Source organism: Chiroxiphia lanceolata, chromosome 1 (assembly GCF_009829145.1).
Source record: "Chiroxiphia lanceolata isolate bChiLan1 chromosome 1, bChiLan1.pri, whole genome shotgun sequence".
In the NCBI taxonomy this organism is placed as follows: domain Eukaryota; kingdom Metazoa; phylum Chordata; class Aves; order Passeriformes; family Pipridae; genus Chiroxiphia; species Chiroxiphia lanceolata.
In genome coordinates this window covers 110272377-110294612 of record NC_045637.1, presented here as the reverse complement: position 1 = coordinate 110294612, position 22236 = coordinate 110272377, and the positions used below count along the sequence as shown (strand labels likewise).

General features: G+C 39.6%; 1 protein-coding gene across 7 annotated transcripts in view; it reads right to left on the bottom strand.

The window, feature by feature from the left end:
• The window catches only part of TRAK1 (trafficking kinesin protein 1), a 129840-nt gene that overhangs the window by 49794 nt on the left and 57810 nt on the right, over positions 1-22236 (bottom strand). For 5 of the 7 annotated variants that reach the window (XM_032687700.1, XM_032687727.1, XM_032687684.1 and 2 more), the window contains exon 3: positions 17422-17616. Coding sequence is in view for 5 of the 7 variants with exons in the window: in XM_032687684.1 (XP_032543575.1) it covers positions 17422-17616 (195 nt within the window). In the remaining 2 variants the exon portion in view is untranslated. Of the gene's footprint in view, positions 1-7852; positions 8199-17421; positions 17617-22236 lie in introns of those variants that run through there. The other 2 variants (XM_032687710.1, XM_032687719.1) reach the window with 1 other exon arrangement.

Below are 22236 nucleotides of genomic sequence, written 5' to 3'. Positions count from 1 at the left end.
TTCTTCTTTAAAGAAGTATACATAAATTAAGATTTATCTTATTTTTTATTAGTATTTTCTTAGTATTTCATCCAAATGTACTGGCTACACATTAAAAAAAGCAGAATTTAGTAGATTTAACCCACAAACATCACTCAGATCATTTATATGTTGCCATATGCTACTACCATGAAAGTTTAAAAACAAAAGGTGAAAAGTACCTTCTTCCAAGATATCAAGACTCTGCCTGTCAAAAGTGCATTTCCTCTTATTTTCCTTTTCATAGTCATATTCGTAGCTTTCCTCTTCGTTTACTGACATTGCTGAAGTTATCCCAGATAGACAAGATATGATGCCTTAGTCTCTCAGGAGATGGGAAGTCATTCCCTCGGAGGCTGTATCTTCGGGGAGAGCAAAGCAAGGTCTCCACAAAGCAGGATACCATCTTTCCTTACTCACATGCTCAGCCAGGGAGCTCCTGAGTGACTGGAGTATTTGTCCTTAGCACAACAGCTTTGTGTTGTACAGATGGGGTGGAGGAGGGAAGAGACCATCTGTCTAATAATTATTAAAAGGTTTATGTTGTTTCTCATACCAGCTCTGACGGTAGCCAGTTTTTGCTCAAAAGCTCCACTAACATATTTCAGCCAAAGTTAGTGGGCTAAAAGCCTCCTCCCTGGTAGTGCTCACGTCAACAAGGTTCTCTGTTCTGCCCCTGCTCTTATGAGTGAAGTGGTAGCTCCCCACAAGTGTCTCCACACAGAAGTCTGACCCAGCCTCTGACTGTCACACCTGGGAAAGGGTGTGCACCGTCACAGAGTTATAAATCACCTCTCAGGTTGCCCAATGCTCCAAGTAACACAGATCTCACTGGAGTAGTGAAGCCTGAGCCTGTACACGCACACATGCCAATCCCACCCAGCAGAGATTTTGATACCCAGGGCTATTGTACAGTACAGTCTGACTGCAGTGTCCACCACATGCTTAAACGATTGTGTGAAGAACTAGGCTGGGGAAAGGAACTTTCTTATTGCTTTTATAGAAAAAAAAAGATTACACTTGTACAAAGCACTTAAATGACACATCACTGTCAAATATCATGTTTTCCACAGTCATCTTTACTCTTAGTCTGCTGTGGGAAAAGAAATATCTCACAAGTCCACATACGGTACCCTAGAGAATTTTCAAGGGTGTACATATCTCTTCTTTGTTCAACAAGAAACAAATCTCCCATGCTCTGACCTCTTGGTTTCCAACAGGTTGTATTTGCTAATCTTGACTACACACATAGGGCAGGTTAATTTTTTTATTTATCTTTTTGCAGGTATAGATATTTAATGCTTGCCAAGCTACCTCCCTTACTTTAAATAGCAAACAGGTGCCCTTTCCTGCTTGCAGAAAGCATTCCTATCTGTATCAGGAGGCAAAGCATTTGCAGACAAAGTGGGGGCACTGTGAGGCCAAAGGCAGCTCATCACCCTCTGGGGGCACACAACTGCTAGGGAGACAGACAAACAATACACTACAAGCCAGCAGAAACTAACAGTTTGGGTCATGTAGGAACAATTTCTCTATTACCATTTCTCTAGCGGTGAGGAAATATGAGGTAGGATGAGACAGGAAAGAATTCATTTTATACAATTATGATGAATGATTCTGTTTCAAATTTTAAACTCTTAATTATACAAACAATGTAACAATGTTCATATAAATAATAGCCAAAGGATATAAAATACACATAAGTGGAACACTCATTTCTGAATAAAGATCTTACTATGCAAACTTAAACAACTTGACCTTTGACTGCCAAAATTTACTGCAATATTCAGCAGCATCAACAGCCTAGAGAACTCAGGTAGGGGGAAAAAATAGGATTGACCTTTCTCCCCACATCATTACATTAAAAGATATAATTTTAATAATAATGTAATTAGGATCACATCGGGTTTCTGATACCTTAGAGTTTTTCTGTGCCTTCAGGTCTCCCCTGTAACAGTGAATCAAAACTCATAAAAATAATTACAATCAGACAGTAAGTACCCACTAGCAATTCAGTGTCAATTTATCACTTTTCAGTAACAGGTGGAAAATGGAAACTCAGGGAGTAACCAAAACAATAAGTCATTTTAAAAGAATGCAAGAAATAGCTTTTAAAGGAACAGAAAAGTCCACCCTTGTCAAACATGATGTAGTTACACTAATCTTGACAAGTGTTCAACTACAGCTAACCAACTAGTTTATAAAGGAGACACACTGAAAACAGGTATGTTGCTGCCCAATATACACGACAATATATGGAAAGTAAATCAATATTCCCACAAGTTGATTTCTGAACTATGATTCATGTCAACTCATGCCACCCAGGAGTTCTCTGACATTTAAAAGCTGAGAAAAAGTGTTGCAATACCTATTTTGATATCAGCATATGATAAATGCCGATACAAATTTATAATGGGTGGAGAAGGAATGCGTGTCCCACCCTCACACTATCAGCTCCTTTTTAGTGTGTTCTGCATTAAGCCCCTTTAGTAGTGCAGGAGTATTTACTTGCTAAAGGTTACAAGCCAGGTTTCCAACAAATACCAAACAATAAGTAGCTACGGAGAAAAATTTTTTAAAAAATGCTAAATTGTATACCATTCTGAAAATATACAGGAAATCTAATCTAAAATCTAATCAGGAAAGATTCAAAAAATATTTTTAATATTTCCTGTCAACATATACTCAGGGCCTTTCAGAACATACTAGAATGAACATTGATTTTTATGGGCTGTCACTGCAAAGTAAATTTGGCATATTTGCTGCAATCACCACTCTGAATTAACGGCTGAAGACATTTAACTCGTGTCAGGAAGCTGGTTAAGTGGGTTGCAGTGCTCAAAGCACACGGACACCCACTCCTCGGGCAATGCCTGCACTAAGGTACAGTGTCTTCAGCAACTTTGCAATAAAACAGGAAACACACAAACCGGGAGCTAGTTTGAAGAAGGGTGAGGCTGGACATAATACAAACAAACCCTCATATCCTGACTCATTATTTCCAAGGAACTCCAATGCATTCAAATTATTTTAACCTTCCCTTATCAATAAAAAATATCTAGCTTCTGCACAATTAGCTATTACTAACAATGCTGCATTTAGAACAAAGAGATTCTCTGTAAGCAAACAAGTCTAAAAACAGCAGACAAAATGGCAGCACTCGGATGTAAATCATGTAGATGAAGAAATGTGGGTATTTTGGGATAGACTTTTAGGGGGGGAGATAAACTGGTCATTGAATGTGTGCTTCCTATTAATATATTATGGTCAAACAAAGTTAGTTTGTTCAAATTTTTACAGGTTTCACATGTTTCCCAATCTTTCAATATCCCACACAAATTGTCTTCTGTCACTCAATCAAAAGGACAGCATGCTACTTTTGCAGAAACGAAAAGAAATGGGATGAAGTGGCAAGACACTTATCCGGAGATTTAGCAGCTGAGCAGACTGAAGAAAAAAAATACCTCTATACTGAAATGTATGTTGCCTTATGTGGCTTTTAAGTAAAAGTAGCTTAGGTCTAACTGGATAAAGAACAGGGAGTCAATGAAGGAATAAAGAAAAAGGAGTGACATAGCAAAAAGCAGAAAATAAAAATGGTATCAACAATTATACAATTATAACCAAGGTTTAACCATAGTTATCAAGTATAGAGATAAAGGACATGGGAGCAAAACAAGATTAACCAGAATGAGAATTTTAGCTGCATACCCATAGAGCAAGGGCTGTTTCAGAGAGTGCATGTTAAAGGCGTTCATAAGACTCTCATAGATTTCGATGGCATATCCAGTGTCAGCATCCACTAACATTCAGAGTAACACCAGGGTTACTCTGTCCACAGGGATGGAGTCAAAAGGGGCTAATGTATGGAGGAGATGATGGGTCACCACACTAATACAAGCAAGGCAATGATAAGATCAAAGAGAACAAGTAATAACACTGTTCACTATTGTTCAGCTAAAAAGAAAGTTAGGGAGCTTGCTGATAATTGATTCAATGGAGTGAAAGATAGAACAGAGGAGAAAACCTCCAAACAGTAACTGCAAACAGAACAGGTGGTAAAAATATTTCAACGTGATTAGGAAGAAAATTACAGGTAGGGGTTGACAGTTGTAGAGAAGAGCAAAAGCAGGATAAGGGGTGTCAAAACAAGCAAGATGAAGTGGTTCAGGCAAATGTAAAAAGGGTTGGAAGCTTCAGCATGTGTGACCAACAGGTAAAACCAGTGATTGGCACGGAAAAAAGGAAAAGACACCATTTCCTCCATAAGAAATTGCCAAAACTTATGGCCAGCAAAAGAAGGAGGAAAAAGTCAATTGCACATTTAAAGTCACCTGGAATTGTAGACAATAGAACTCTTACGCATTAGCATGGAATTGTTGAGGTAGAAATAAACAAGTAATGGAAGAAACTACAAGAAAAGTAATTTGATCTAAAGCCAATCTGGATTTCTTTAGAAAGCACTGTTCATTAGACAAATATTGGTCTAAGAGAGAGGCAAGGGGACAAGTCTATTCATAAAGATTTGTAGGAGTATATACACATCTGTTTAGTTGTTTGGTAGTTTGTGGGACGGTTTGTATTATTTTCCATGCAAGTTGCACTGTGTGCAGGTTTTTCAAGAATGTTTTTGTTTTTCTCTAAAAAAACCACCTAAATGAACCTAGACATTTATACTTTTTTCTTTTGTGGTAAAAGTCTACAAAAATTTCACCTTTTCCTCTGTCATTGGCTCTGTCAGAGTCTACTACAAAAATAGCTACTTTCCCTCTCCCCATTCCACCTACACAATATATTTTGTTAATGCCAAGTAAGGTGACAATTGTCACTCATATTATAAAATATTATACTTGAAAAATGTACCTAAAAAGCACAGTACAATAGTATAATAGTTATAATAAAGTATAATAGTTATTTTTAGAAGTTTCAATATATTGTTATGTTAACTAACACCAGTGATTCAAACAGAGTGTGACATTCTATTGTCTATTTCCATGTACTCCTACCAAAAATAAAGTCTGTAAAGGACCTTACATAAACAAATTAATTAATTAATTATTCCAATCCTGTGAAGTCTCTGTAAAGATTTATAAATTGTACATTTTGAGCATTTGTTCATTTGCTTTTACAAGGTATTAAAAAAAAAATTTCCACCACCAAATGTAAGTTGACATCATTACTGTGTTGGTCATTGCAGAAATTCATTACATCTGAGTTAACAGTGAGTCACTTCATTACTTTTTAAGTTAAATAATAGCATTAAAACCTTACATACTGATGTAATTTTAGACTGTTAGTTTTCTTTGAAGAACAAGAAACCATATGCTATTGAAATAATTACTAAATAAAGGAAATTGAATGAAGTCACATCTTTTAAATGGAAATCTCTGAGTCCCAGTGACTCCAACAAAGAATCTATGAACAATTTGATCATAGAAATAATTCCATAGGATACTATCCTGTGATGATTTCTATTAGTTTTAATGAACCATCCACTGTTTTCCAGTGTTATATTTACCAGAAAGGGTGATCTGGGTTGGGATTCACAGGTAAATGCTCACACATCTGAGCTCCAGAGTCTATGTATGGCAGAAAAATTGGCTCTCCAACTATGCTTCAATTTGTCTTAAAATAGATATTCAAAACAGATCAGCTGAGCTGCAACTGCCTATCTTGCTCTACTGAATGTAAAAAGAATCTCAGGAAAATGACTCTTGGTATCAACCAATACATGGTGGAACAATCAAAAATCCATTAAGAGGCAGGCATCTCTTATAATATGTCATGAGCTCCAGGTTTTTTCCTATAAAGATGCCCTTTGTCTCCTGCCACAATTAGAATAGCTTTCTCCATCAATGGTAAATGCCAATACTATTGTAAACCCAAATTAATATGCCCATATCAAAGGCCAAAGACTATGTCTTCCACTGTACCTCTCAAATCCTTCTCTCTCACACACCTGAACTGGGAGAAGCAAAACTAAGCTAAATCCCATAAAATTCTATGAACCCTAGGAGACTACCATTCACCGGAGAGAAGACTGACAGCACTGTGCTTCATCATGTAAAAATTAATATTTATTTACAAAATAAATTTAAAAATGTAATAAAGCATTATGCCTTACCTGCTGGCGATATTTCACTATCAGACATTAAACTCTGCTTTCTGTTAAGGGAGAACTTCAAGCAGACAGCTAGCACATACTCTAGCTGGCTTTCTGTAGATCTCGGCTCACGGAAGAAGTATGCTGGGTAGGGGCTCAGCACTCACAAGAAAACTTGTAAGCCTAGAATCAGACCAACCATGAGTTCCTGATTCCACAGGGATTTAAATGTTTGCCCAACACCTGTTGCTTATTCCATGACTGTGGAACTCCCACAGTTTCCCCAGTGCAGCACACACCTTAAGACAAAACTGATGAGCAGCTCAGCTCTTAGCTGAGACGTTCAGGCATACCACAGTTGCACAGAAATGAAACCTGGACTACACAGACAAAGACCATAAAAAAACCCAACTACCTGTGGAAGCCTTAACCTGGGGGAGAAAAAAAAAAAAATCAGCTACAGCTTCTATTGACAGTACAACTAGTCTGTTTTTTAAGCTTCTAAAAGCAGGACAACTCAGCCTGTTACATCATGTGGATTAATCAGATGCTACAGTATTTACTAGGGTTAAACCTAGAGGATAAGGGTTACATAATGGATTCAATCCAACCTAAAGTGCCCAGATCTCTCAAATAAATATACACCTTTTCTCTTTGAACATTTGGACGGGAATAATCAACTAAACGTAAGAGAAATTCAAGTTTAACAAGCTTCTGAAATCGTATTCAGTTCCAAAATCTAGTACTGAGAAACAAATGGAGGCACACACCACTGAAAAGACCACAAAAACCTATTCAAATTTTGTCACCCTCATCTTTACACTTCATGTCCCCTCTGATACTGTTATGAAAGCACTACGACAGAAATATTTTTGAAATATTTTTGTGTATTACATACATACATCATCCCCCGGGCCTACACTCCTTACTCCTCTCTGTTCTTTGCTTTACTGTGATCTCTGACTTGCCTCATTTAAGCTGAGATCTCCAACCAGAATAAAATCCATATACAACTACTGCATTCCCAAAAGCTGCATTTTGTTTCAGAGTGCCATCAGTAAGGAATCCTGATTTTTCCATGCTGCAGAGAATACAGTTTTAGCCACTCCTTACCCTTTTTCTTGTGTGCCTGATGAAAACATTCGGTGCTCTGATAAAGAAATAATCACCCAAGCAAACATTACATAAAAATTGCAAGAGGCCCAAAAGATAATCCTTGCCAGAGTTTGTAATTCTTCCACTTCAAAAAGTTAACCTGCTTGCTTTTAAGGATCTGCAGCTTTTAATGTCTTTCACAGACAAATAACCAGAGAGAAAAAATGTACTGCCTATTAACACATCGAATATATACATATTACAGGATACTGGTAATGCAGAAAAAACACAGACTTAAAATTTGAACCAAAAGCAAATCTTACCATCAGGGTAATTTAATTCAGCTGAATTATTATACATACAGTTAGCTTTTCAAATATTCCTTCCCCTGCCCAATGACTGCTTATACAGTGCATATGCTCCTCTGCCACTCCCTTCAAAAACAAGAAAGCAATACAGCAGTCTCTTCCAGCACGCTCACAGGAGATGCTGAGGTGCAACAGAGACGCAGGCATCTCTGCTACATGAGGGTGCTGCCTTTTTCAAGGTGTTTCCTTTTGAAAACCACTGAATAACGATGCTCCAGGCTTACAAGTTCCAAATTCTGCAACAAGAGACTAGAAAAAAAATATTTACCATCCGTACATTCTTCATAATACCAGTCCAGTTCATAATAATCTGCTTCAATAAATTTCTGCATAGTCAGTATCCTTCAGCGACATGCACGAGATTTCACTTCGCTGCTAAGGTCAAGTGAAATGCAGCCATGCCTTCCTGCCTTTGCAAAATGCCAGAGCACAAGGCAGCTCACGGGAAGCTGAAAATGAGCTGCTCATCTTCACTGAGGCCACAACTGAAATAAAACGAGGAGTGCGGAGAGTGTATTTGGGAAAAAAAAATAAAAATAAAATAAAAACTAGAAAAAGGATGCAGAAAGGAAGCAGATGCCCTGTCGGCTCCTGTAATGAAGCTCTGCACAGGAGCCTTGGATGGGTGTTAACGAAATCCTCCTATCAAAAGGCTGATGCGCTGACGTTAGGGACACACACCACCGCCTGGCTGGTTCTAACTCATTCCTTTCCTCCCCAGTCTCCACATCTCTTTCAGGCTAACGTGTTGCCATGGAGATGAGCTGGCTCCAAAAGCGATGCAGAGATGAAGAAAATGCATTTTGCTGTTTCTGGCTTTACAGACTAGAAGGAGTCCTCCATACTGGAAACAAAAATCCTTGCTCAGAAAGATGATACAATTCATTGCCACTGCTCACAGAACATCAGCATCACACTGTTGCAATTCACTGGGGACATGCAGTACATTAATAATGAAAATCTAGTCCATTACTACTCTCTTCCACACAGTTTGATAAAAGCCTGCCTTCCCCATGGAAAATTAAACCATGTTGCTGCTTTGTTACACTATTCTGGTCTGATACAATAGAATCCTTTCTACATCCTGCTACTGCAAAATGCCAAACAAAAAAGAAAGAATCAGCAAAATCACGAGAGCAATACATTTCTCCTTGCAAAAAAAAGCTGATCTGTTTCTACATTTTGTCCTCTCCATGAATCACTGACTTTTTTTTTTCCCCCAAGCACCTAAGCTTCATAGCTGAAAACAAGAGGTTAGGCCAAAGTTTCACTACTTTATTCCTAAAAATACTGAAGGTCATCACAGAGAATAGCTTAATGTCTGTGTTCAATGTTTTGGAAATGAAAGAAAATACTTTTGCAGCTCCCAATAAAATTGTGTTTAAGCTATTAGAAGAGAACCTGTCTGAGGAACAGATGGCATTAAATCATCTAACACAGCAATTCAAAAAGCATGCCTGAGCACGTGCAGGTATAGCTACCAAAGGGACTGACATCCATTTTGTTCATAAACAGCACATATTCTTCACCCATTTCTCCCCTTTTTTAGGAAACTCTGTTTCTTTGCTAACACCAGTAGAAGCATTGGGGAGACATTAAGTTGTGACCTATGTTAGTAACACAAGGCAGGAGGCCATATTGGGTCTGACCAAGGAGGCATCTCTCTGGCTCAAGACTCCATCCACAAGAACAGTCACGAGCAGGTAACAGAGAACTATCCAAAACTTTTTCAACTGCCCTCCCAACCTCCAATTTTTTCCAGCTTCAGAGACAGCCTTAGACAGACGCAGCTACCTCTACTTTTAGCAATTCTTGAACGACTTATCCTACCTATTCTTGAGCCCACATACATTTTTAGCACCTCAAACATCTTCTTGCAAGGAGTTCCACACGTCTACTACTCATGATATATGAAACCCTCACCTTTTGCTTTGCAACTCACTTTTACTAACTTAATTTGATGCTTCCAGCTCTGGAAATCTCAACACTCAGTCCATCTCTCCCTTCCAGTCACTCACAATTTTGCAGATTTCTATTAAGTTCACCCTCAGTCATGTCTCTTCTAGGTTGTTATCACTTATTCTACACCCTGACTGGCATAGCTTTGCTTTACTGTAATAGAAATAGGTAAGGAATAGTCAAGCTATGCAGAGGAAAATGCATTGGTTTCATGACCACATTAGTATTTCAGCTTTACTGGTATAAGAAATTATCACTGCAGTCCTTTGAGTCTTGCAGAGTTTCAGTTATGCAGTTTTTCACAAGGAAAAAACTACACATGCTATTAAATGCAATTAAGGCTACACTGTTAAAATACTGTCAGAGAAAAATAAAGGTTCCTATGGCAACATCAACTCAATTGCTCTGCATATAAGCTATTTGTTCCACTTGTATTATTTTTGTCCAAAAGGTAATTTCAGTCTGGGTAATGCTATTAAATAAGCATTTAAAATAGAAAGAATGAACATTGTCTACCAGTTTAAATTGCTGCAGGGATACTCTCCTTTTTATTTGCTGACATTTTAAACAAAGGAAATCTTCAACATGCTAGAATTTTCTTCTCACTGTCCTCCCAGCTGCATACATACTCCCTTTCAATGAGACAGCATAACAATGGTTCAAGGTAGGGGTTTAGGGATTTTGTTTGTTTGTTTTATTGATATTTTTCTACAGATCCGATTGCAAACACACCGGTGTAATCCATATAGGCATTATTTTCCTCTGGAGAAAATCACTTATGTGGCCAAATGATTTCAGAACTCAAGAGACTTGGAAATGTGGGATAAGTGTATTATCTTCCCAGCATGAAGACAGAAACCCTGGGCAGGCAGAACACTATATATCCAGGTATTCACTCACAAGCATCCCTTCAATTATATGAGAAATTGTAGCTCTATAAAGCTGGCAGGGTTGTCAAGCTGAACAGAAATGTCTGACGAAGCCAACAAAGCAGCTGCATGCTTGCAGAACCTACTTTCAGCCTTTGCAGCCCTATTTTTTTTTTCTACACTGGTGTCTCAGATTCACCTTATGTGAAACTTATCAGAACAGTACATTTTTCTGGTGGTCTGCTTCTACAAACACTGAACCGCTGTAAATTCAAGTTTCCATATTATAAGGAACTTGCTTTTTCCTATTCCAAAGCTAAATACAGTTATTCACATTCATTCAGCATTCCCTTCCAGCTGCTATATTTTGTCCTATTTTTCTAGGTTTATGTCTAACTAAACAAGCCCCTCCCCTTTTATTTGCTCTCCACAGGGCAAAACATACAGTTTGATAAAGAATTTCAGTAGCCAGTTGTGAACAGCTAGACTGAGCATTCCTTAAGACTGTGATTACAAAGGGCAGAAAAGATGGCTTGAAAAGCTCACGAGCCCTCTCCTTCCTTTTAGCTGAAATAAATCCATGCCAGAGGTCAATGCTAAACTGATCTGCCTAAATTAGCCAGGTTATAAAAAACACAAACCCTTTCCCTTGTTCGAAGAGAATTTTTGACAAAGATAATTTCAATTACCCCATAGCAGCACACTCAAGACTGTACCGAACTGTGCTGCTAGGGTGCAAAGCAGCAGCAAGTTATCTCTGCTGGCAAATAAAGTATTAAAAGTATGTCATTACAAAGTATGTCACTATAAATCCTGTGTTCCCATGCTTAGTCATTTGCAGCTTTCTTTCCAAACCTTTTCCAGTTCCAGGAGGATCCTTTGAAACTGAACACTGGAGCTGGATGGAGTACTTCCATGGCAGCTGCAACAGTGTATTATCTCCCATTCGATTAACTCCGGGTCACATTTCCTCTCTTGGCTACAGCTTTATATCAGGATGTTCAGATAATTAAACACCATATCGCATCATCATTTTCTGCAGTCGCCAACACAGTCACCACTGCTCAGGATAGAGTTGCCCATCCCATTAACATTGTCTGGAGTCATGCAAAATGGCACAGTGGTAGTTGTCACAACACATACTTTGCAAACTGACATTTTTTTAAACTGACTTAAATAAAAAGGTTATTAAAGAGCATTAAAGAGGCAAGCAAGCATATTTAAAAGCCCAATTGATCTTCGAGGATGGGCTGGCACATTTATTTCTAAATTGGAATCTCCTTTACTGAAGTGAAGAGTTACTGGTGTTTCATCTTCCAAAAAGAACACTGAACAGGAGTCATCCTGTGACTGCACATATACTCAGAGCAAGCAACTCTGACTTAGGACAGTCATCTCTTCCAGTGTACTATTTTGCTTAGCAAGAAGTCTTGCTTAACCTGAAAAGAGTAGAACCTAGAACACCAAAAGCATTGTTATCAGTAGCTTTTAGAATTGGTATTTAGAAAAATGGGTGCTTCAGATTTGATTGACTCTCATTTAGCAAAATGGGATGAATATCCAGGGCTTCAAAATGGTACAGGAGCTTCCTACAGATGGGACAGAGCTGGTTGCTTCTGCACACCATAAGGGCACAATGACCTCATCTGATACAAGCAAGAAACTCTTCTGATGCAGAGAAGGGTCTAACTGTTCTCCCACTAAAACAAATGTTTTAACATGAGACAGGGGCAGTCAGATGAAATGAAAGTACTTAATGACAAAAAGCTATTTTCCACATGAAAGGATTATTTCTCCCTTCCTCCCAGTAATTACTGTAGAATACTATTTTTGCATTTATATAAGATCAAAATTGATGTTGTCTTTGGCAACCTTTCTGCAAAACCAGCTGTGTAGTTTAATTAAGGTATCACTGGGCATACCTAAACACTGTAAATGAGACTATAATGGTAAGAGTCAGACATTTAAGAGAATATAGCTCTACCTAGCATTAAGAAAATGAAGAATAAATAAAGCTTTAAAGAATCAAATTTTGCAAACTGTTCATCACCTGGAAATAATGTAAATTACAATCTCCATTTTTTTGGTTATATTTTTCCTAGAGACAGCAAAAACATTTGTAAAATGAAGTTGAGTTTAATATCATGCTTGATTGGATAGACAAAAATACTACAGTAGCACGGTTATGACCTATTTTTCTAACAAGGAGGGAAAAAACCCACTGAGAGTCATGATTGCAGCTTCCTGGGAGAGGAAAGGAATGCATTACACTGAAGGAATACAGAATAAGGAAGCCCAGAACCGGACCAAACACTGCAGGTGTGGCCTCACCAACGTTGAATACAGGGGAAGGATCAACTCCCTCAAACTGCTGGTAACACTCCTCCTAATACAGCTTAGGATACCATTAGCCTTCTTTTTGGCAAGGGCATATTGCTGGCTCATGTTTGCCTTTGTGTCCACCAGGGTGCTCCAGGTTCTTTGCTGCAAGGCTGCATTCCAGCAGTCGGACGGACCCCAGCATGTACTGGGGTTGTTCCTCCCCAGCTGCAGGACTTTGCACTTCCCTCTGCTGAATTGTACAAGGCTGCTCTTGACTCATCTCTCCAGTCTGCCAAGGACCCTGTGAATGGGAGCACAATCCTCTGGTGTTTCAGACAACTCCTCCTAGATCTGTCTGTGTCTCACCCTCCCTCATGCTTTACAGCCTGGTGACTTCCTCTGACCTTCACCTGGTGACAGCTCAACAGCAGCACAATTCCTGCATAAAAGAAGGACATCTCTCCCTACCTCAGGGAGAGGCTCTGGGTACTCCCTGCAGCCTGGGACTTGCAAGACTGCATTCCCTATCTGATGTTCTGCCTGGGTTAAAGTCTCTGCCCTGGCAAGGAAAGGTGCTCCAAAACCTGGAGAATGCACCCTATGGCACATTACAACCACATCTGAAGGTTTAGGCTGTTCTGAACTCAGATGAGGACCCCTTCTTTGCACCCTCCCACACAAACTGTTGCATCTGTTGGCTGTGTCTGGGAGCTGTGCTCCAGACCTGGCTGTTACAGAGGGTTCTCTCAAGCACCAGCTTGAGAGAACACTAGCTCGGGTGTTAACCATCCCTACTGAGCAGCAGCTCCAAAGGCAACTCAGGGCACCCTTTGGTCAAGGGCATCTGACAGCTACTCAGAAGCCACTAGAGCTTCCCCAGGCCCACATCCCTGTGGCTCCCCTTACCTTGCCCTTACCAGGCAGCAGCAGGCACTCCCAGTTCGACAGAGACTTCCCAGGAGTTTCCAGATAGGCCTTGTCCCCATAGGTTGCCACAAAAAAACTCAGACTCTTGGGCAAATTGCTGTGCCTGTTCACTGTCTCTGGTAGCCTGTTCACTGCCTAAGGTGCTCAGAGAGCTGTGTTTTAGGCCTGGCTCTTACACAGACCTCTCCCTAGACACCAGTTAGAAGCGTGCTTGACTTCCCCTAATCTGGGGGCAGGGAGATGGAGCATCACTTGGCTGTATCATACATTCATGCACCACATTTTAGGCTGATTTAAAAGGTACTCTGCCTCAAGAGTTTAATAAGACTGGTCAGATGACGTTTGATTTATCTGATTACGCTTTACGGTGAGATCAGTTTTATTTTGTTCATTTGGTAGGGACTGGCTCAGTCTTGTGTCTGAAGCATATGAAGGAAATAATGACAAAGATGTGCTTTGGAGTTCCAGAATGTAGAAGAACAGCTGTAGGACTAATACTATTCAGTTCCTCCCAACTGCCTTCTTTCCCAATTGTCAATTAAATTTTAAAAACTAATTCTCTACATTACCTACCCTGGGCTATAGCTTAACTCCCCCCCAAAAGCTGTAAATAAATTAAAATGCTTGGATATTTAACTATTCATTTTTCTACCAAGATCTTTTAAATTAATTTAAAAGGAGGTCTAAGTACCTTGTGTCCATCCTCGTGAGTGACGCAGCCCAGTAGATTCTGTGACTGCCAACCTTTGTGGTCAGGAATTGGTCTGAGGATCTCAAAAATAAAAAGCCACATGAAGGTAGAAAAATCTGCTCTAGTAAGCCAAAGCAGTACAGCTAAGGGTCACTGTTGACTCTTACCCTGTATGGATCAACACCAAGGGAAACTCATCACATTTCCACCAACATTTTATAAACCAGCATCAATCTGAATGTGTAGTCCAATAACTGCAAGGATATTTTTCATAAGTCATTCAAAAAATAAAACTTTCCAAGAGACAAGTTACAGTATTTACTCACACCCTCATCGAGATTTTTAAAACAAACTAAACAGGTACACCAGGAGTGGCTTAATTGCAGCACTGAAAATGAATCATTGTGTAAGCAGCCACACCCTGGAAAATACTCTCAAAGTGATGATGGTACAAATCACAGGCTTTTCTGCCAACTTACTTAAAATACTATTTTTATTTTCACAGTTAATTTTTTCATAAACCGATGTTTACAAACAATACAATAATCTCCAAACATGCCAATGGATTGTGATGTATTATGATCTTGCACTCTCATGTATAGAGAGTGCACAATAACTGAACAAAGGTAAAGTCAGAGATCTCAGTTTCCAGGATATCAGGCTAAGGTTCAACCCAAATTTGCTTAAACTTCTTAAACTACTATCTATACACACGTGTCTGCCTATAAGCAGTAAGGAATCAACTTTTCTTTATCAAAGATCTCCTTGCTTTGTTCCTCTTCTTTAAGCAGTTATTTCCCAATAACATACACTGTGGCACAAACTGCACTTCAATTTTTTTCATTCAAGCCAGTTGACTGGATGAAAGCTACAACCACAGCAACATGGTAAAGTTGCAGTCATTATGCTTATAAGCTAAAAGCTGGATTAAATTGTTTAAATACTCACAGTTCTAGGCAGCTTCTGCTATCCAATTCCTCTGTTCTACATAGCTTCATTTTCAGAGAATCATAAGAAGGGTTTGGGTTGGAAGGGATCTTAAAGATCAGCTAGGTTCAACCACCTGTCATAGGCAGGAAACCTTCCAGTAGACCAAGTTGCTCAACACCCCATCCAAGCTGGCCTTGAACACTTTTAGGGAGGGACATCCACAGCTTCTATGAGCAATTTGTTCCAGTGTTTCACCACCCTCACAGTAAAGAATTTCTTCCATGTAACTAATCCTAATCTACACTCTGTCAGTTTAAGCCTATTGCCCCTTGCCCTAACACTAAAGGCCCTGCTAAAGGGTCCCTCTCTGGCTTTTCTGTAGCCTGTTTTAGGTACTGAAAGGTACTCCGAGGTCTCCCCAACGCCTTCCCTTCTCCAGGCTGAACATACCCAACTCTCTCAGCCTCTCTTCACAGCAGAGGTGCTCCAGCCCCCTGATCATCCTTGTGTCTCTCCTCTGAATTTGCTCCAACAAGTCCACATCCTTCTTACATTGGGGGCCCCAGAGTTGGGTACATACTCCAGAGTGGGGTCTCACAAAGGATGGGTAGAGGGGGAGGATCACTTCCTTCGACCTGCTGACCATGCTTCTTTCAATGCAGCCCAGGATATAGTTGGCTTTCTTGGCTGCAAACGCACATTGCTGGATCACACTCAGTTGTCAACCAACGCTCCCAAGTATTTCTCCTCATGGCTGCCCTCAATATATTCTCCACCCAACTTGTATCGCGTATCCATCCCCAACAGTCACACACCATTGCAAGCCCCACCAGCATCTCAGTTGGCAGAGTAAGGATGCTGCCACACAGATTTTTGAGTTCCTTGCCCCACTAATAAAACATCTTTCCCATGGTTATTGCAACAATCCACCCACACAGACGATTTTATTCATGAGATAGGACTAATCAGGTTACTAAAGACTTTGGAAACCTGACATTTCAAAACATTTATTTAAGCCAATTTCTGCCATCATTATAACAGCACAAATGGGCTGATACAAAACAAGGTGGTGTAGTACATCTGATTCCATAGATCAGCTTCAGCTTGTCTCCCCATCCTTCACACATTTTTTTGTGTGACTGGGGGGGAAGTGGAGAGCATAGGTAAGTTATTTACTAGAACAGTAGAATGCCCTCTACTGAAGCATGAAAGTCAAATTCAGTTCTTCATATTCTTCATGCTTTTCTCCACAGCCTTGCTCCTTATAAAACAAATCATCTAGGTGCTTCAAAATCTAATGAAGCCATCTTTGCGAAGGTTTGTGTTAAGCCCTCTAACTCATCCCTCCTGAAACTCTACAGTGTCGTGTAAGTCTACATAAATCTACTATATAATCCACATAAATCCACTACTATTACTTTAGCATAGTAGTTATTGGGATGAATCACAGAAGTTTTCTCTAATTGCACAGCTATGTCAATACTCACAGTGGAAGAACCCAGAGAGACACTAATCCATTCACCATGATAAAAGTACCTCCAGGCTCAAACAAAAGAATAATAACCCATGAAGGTCACAATTCTACACACTTTCCCTTCAGGCACAAATACATCTTTTTGTCCAATAGTACGAATATGAACAAAAGAAACAATGAAGGGACAAACTATCTCAACCAAATGCTCAGAGTCTGGTTCTTCACAAGTCTTTTCTAGAAGCTTAAGCTACAGAAAAATTATTTAATGTCGTGCTGTGATGCTGGCACACAGTGCCACCAGACAACAGTGCAATGTGTCAGAGAATGCATTCAAAAGAAGCAGATATGGGAAGAGAGGTCTAAGCTTTCTCAGTTACATAGATACAGAAATTCCAGTTTCTTGTGAGAGAGACCACAAGCAAAAAGAAGTATTTTAGTATTTCAGTTTCACCAGTATTTGATAATGTGAAAAGGTATGCACTGTTCTTAATTAAATATTTCCTTCGTTTCTGTCTACCTCAGTCTTGGAGACCAAAGCTGTAAACCATAAACAGTTCTCTTACTTTTCACAACTTTAAAGGAATTGCACAGATACTTGAAAGAAGGTAACAAAACCAGCACTATTTTATTTGTTTCTCTGTACAATTTCTGAATTTCTGACTTACGGAAGTATTTCAAGGTTTCTTCTATTTGCTCAGTTGTTAAGTCAATATTTGCATCAGGGGAAATGAGAGGTGTGTGAAGCCAGTCGTCGTGGTCATAACCATAGATTGTATCTGCTCTTAGCTTATAATGAGGCAGCTGTTCTTCCAGCAGACTGATGATTTCAACTTCAGGAAGGTTGGTACTGTTGCACACATCTGGTAAGAGAAAGAGAACAACCTCTGTTAGTAACTTCAAGCTGAGTACTATACATACAAGCTTGCAAAGCTGTCAGTTCCATTGAATCATAGAATGGCCTAGGTTCAAAGGAACCTTAAATGTCATCTAGTTACAAACTCCCTGCTGTGGGCAAGGACACCTCCCACTGGATCAGGCTGCTCAGAGCTCCATCCAGCCTGGCCCTGAACACTTCCCAGAGATAGGGCAACCACAGTTTCTCTGGGAAACCAGTTCCAGTGCCTCACCACCCTCACAGGAAACAATTTCTTCCTAACATCTAATCTAAACCTACTCTCAGTTTGAAGCCATTCCTCCTGGTCCTCTCACTACTTACCCAGGTAAAAAGTCCCTCTCAATCTTTCGTGTAGGCTCCCTTACGGTACTGGAAGGCCACAATTACGTCACCCCCGAGCCTTCTCTTTTCTGGGCTGAACAAACTCAGCGCTCTTAGCCTTCCCTCGCAGCAGAGGTGCTCCATTCCTCTAACCATCTTGGTGGCCTCTTCTGGACTCTCTCCAACAGGTCCATGTCTTTCCTTTGCTGGGGACCCCAGAGCTGGACACAGCACTCCGGATGGGGTCTCACCAGAGCAGAGTAGCGGGGCAGGATCCCCTCCCTCGCCCTGCTGGTCATGCTGCTTTTGATGCAGCCCAGGATACAACTGACTTTCTGGGCTGTGAGTGCACATTGCTGGCTCATGTCCAGCCTCTCATCCACCAGCATCCCCAAGTCCTTCTCAGCAGGGCTGCTCTCAATCTATTCATCCCCCAGTTTTTGCTAGAACCACTAGACACTAATCAGTTTAGAAGATATGGCTAGCACAAACTATCCTAAAATAGCTTGTTTACTATTAGAAAATACAAAGGCATGATCTCAGAGACAAAAAGCCTGACCTCTAGAAGCAGGGACTCATTTGAAGAATAAGGGGGGTAGGGTTGGAAATAGAGAGACAGTGAGTATTAAACAGGGTAGTTACAATCACAGCATGAAGAAAGATTAGTGCAAAGAGGAATTTATATTTTTGATGTTCTGCTTCAAAGATTATTTTTATCTTGTAAGCTTTACATATCTCTTTAACTTGGTCTTTGACCACAGTATAGTACCATGATATTTTTTGCCTTTGCTGCTGGCAGATTTTTCTCAAGAAAAAGAAAACCAGGACTGTAATAGCAAACAGCGTCACAGTTCACACCTAAGACACACTGGTAAAGTTGGTTACAAGAACTTTTAGGGCACCTTTTGACACTATCCCGACCTGCATTCTGTGATGCAGTCCCTTATATTCACGAATATATCAAGTTTGCATACAGTTTTAAAAATGGATACTGAGAGCCAACAACTGCAAAAATGTTACAATTAAAATTAGAGCTTTAAATATAGGGCAAGAAGTAGCTGAGCAGTTTAACACAGAAAATCTCAATTAAAGGTAGAACCTTTTTTACCACGAGGACACAGGGGCACAGAGAGGCTAGGAACTCAAGTGAGCAAGGTCATGAGCACTCACTCTAGAAGACTTGCTTTTAGTAGAGGTCAGAACAGATTGCTTCTAGAGGTATGTTACAACCTATATTATAATGAAAAATTCTCTGTGTTTGTCAATACCCAAACCAGGCATGATAATTCTAAATATGTAATTTTAATTACCACATAAAATTAACCACAATGTATTGCTAAATATTTGTTAAGAAACAGAGCAACCCATGGTATGTTTGATGCTCTAAGCATTTGCAAAAATCTGCCCATTTTCTATTTCCATTCCAGGACAAAAAGAAAACACCACTGTGTTATTCATCCCAGTAGCACTGAAAGCCCAGTTTAAACCCAAGCTCCCAGTCCTCCCCTGTGCAGCGCTGCAGACAGGCAGGCTCTGTTCCCTGCTGATACTGACTCACTGCCTGGGCTTCCTGGATTGCTACAGACCCATGGCATTGGTCTGGTGATTGACCTCTGGAGAGTCAATTCAAACTGTTACTGCCAGCACCTTTGCCCTGCTCTGCAACAAAGGGACTGGGCTCTGCCAAAAAGGATTGTGCCCTTCCCATCCTGTCAGCTGCCTGTAAGGCAGCCCTGCTCTTGCTGCTTCCTGACAAAGGCACCGATTTTTGTAAGAGAAATTTATTCTTTCTATATTGATGTAGACTTGCAATTCCACTGTAACCCAGTGGAGCTCACCTCTGTCAAAGGAGGGAAGGGAGGGGGGAATGGGGAAGTAACACATACTTTTCTATAGACCACAAATTACTTCTGGGTTTTAGCTTTCTAATCCAGAAATTATACTGTCAAAAGCATCCCAAGCACTGAAGACTGCAAGAACATTACTATTCTATCAGACAACAGGGCAGAGGATACAAAGACGAATTCATACTGTCAATCTCCTCCTTATATACTCTACAAAATCTTGAAAATTAGAACTACAGTCCACGTGGGAAAGTTGCACTGTACTTTGTGCTTCAAGGGGTCTGCCATTACCTATCAGGAGGTATTCTCCTCTGCTTTCATCCAGGCTGTTGTGCTGATTGCTGTACATATGTAACTGTCCTCCAACTCTAGTTCTTCTCTTGAGAAAAATGTAAGAGTTTACACAACCTGTCTGAGATGATCTTCTTGGGAACAAGGAAATAAAAATTTTGAAAAATTCAAACCTTTACAGTCTTTCTCCTTTTTTATTAGGATTTCAAAAGAAACAGTTTGACTTCATAAATGAAAAGAGAAAGTTCCAGGTAAATAATTTTGTACAAACTGGTTTGTTGTATCACAAAAATTAGCAAAAAATGGACTGCAAAAGAAGTTACCAATACAATGTGAGGAGGAAAAAAACCTTCACAGATGCACACACACAAAAGAAACCCATATATTTTTATTGCAGAAAAGAAATCCACTAGAACTTGAAGGCCAGGCAGTAAAGAAGTAAGAATTATTGTGGAATAAAAGTCAACCAAGACAATTTTTCTACTCTACCATATAATAAATCCTAAGCATTCCTGAGCAATTCAAAAGGCCTAGGAACTGGAAAAGATATTAATGAGTAACTGGAAAGACAACTTTTTGTGATGCTATTGTCATTAACTTCTATTGCAATCTCAAAATCTGTATACCAGCAGGAAACAGAACAGGTTCTGATATAATTGTCTATTTAGAAAGAACAGGGCACTGTAAACAGTTGTCCCCTCCCTTTTCTGAGATGCAGGCACTTGTTAGGAAATGGTATGCAGACTAACACCATCCCCATCCTCTATAACACTGCACGCTTAAAACAATTAACTGATCATTAATAAAAACTGATACAACAAAATATGCTTTTGAGCTGCTGTTATGGATTCTGGAGTTTGTAATCTAAACAATTTTAAACTTGCAGTCTTCTGGACATCCTCGGCAATCAGAAACTTCTATAAGCAAATTACAACTAACTTAAATAGCTAAATGAATTTTGAACTCATGACTCTTACTTAAACCATGCGTCATTCCAGGTTCTGCTCTTGAAAGAAAAGAGTTAGGAAATAAGATTTGCTAAGGCTCTTGCACACTCTAGAACTCTACAGCTTTCAGTACTTCATAGAAATAATTACAAAATTAAAAAAATAAAATTTAAGTCTTTTCCGTATTATTTTTGCAAGTAACATGTTCCATTGCTTTGCTGCCTTTTTAGCTTAAATGCATAAACACCACATCTCACTTATTTTGTTGCAAATATATATTTTTCCATGCCCTGTTCCTCAGGAAATAAAGAATGTGGTCAATCTGCTTTGCAGGAATTTTCAACAATGTTCCTTCCCATGCTATGTTTTCTATATCACATTAGTGCAAATTCTTTCAAAGACATTTGTCCTGATGAATTTGTTGTTTCAGTTTCTGATCTTCTCTTTCTATAAAGATGCAAAACAAGCAGAACACTCCAGTTGAGCTCTCTTTTGCATATTTCTTACTAACTCAGTATCCCTTAGGTAGTTACTAATGGATTACTTACCAGCTTGTTCCATATCTTTTCATACATTGGTATTTTACTGGTTGGTGTATCTACCCTTTTCTGGACATCTTAAACTCTCTACCACCTCCCTCCCAACTTAAGACAGCCACTAACGTTTCACAGGTTGTTTCAACTTGCTTATATTTCCTTAGAGGAATTTTTACTATACTTGCTGAGCTGGTTACTTTTGACTATTTCATCAGTTCCCTTTCTTCTAGCTACACCTCTATCCGTACAAAATGCACTAAACATTGTGAATCAACCTTTCATTGTGGAGATTGAAGCATGTATAGGAGGGTGGCTTTTTCTCCCCCTCCTCCTCCCTTTTTTTCCTTAATTTTTTCTTGTGCAGATGAAGAGATATAACTTTTAGGACAATTATGTCCATGTGAGGATAAGAGTACACTTGGTATTTTCAGATACACACTTACATCCTTCCTCTGCTGTCAAGGAGAGGAATGATCTCCTGAACAAGGACTGATCAAACACAAAATGAAGTGAGAAGTCTAAAACAACAGGAGCTGACTGTATCGAAGCAGCACAGCTCTTCAAGGACTGTGACCCTCCCCCCTCTGTGTACAGAACATAAGAGATCATAAGGCATTGTGTAGGGTGCTGCCATTTTCAGTCTGCA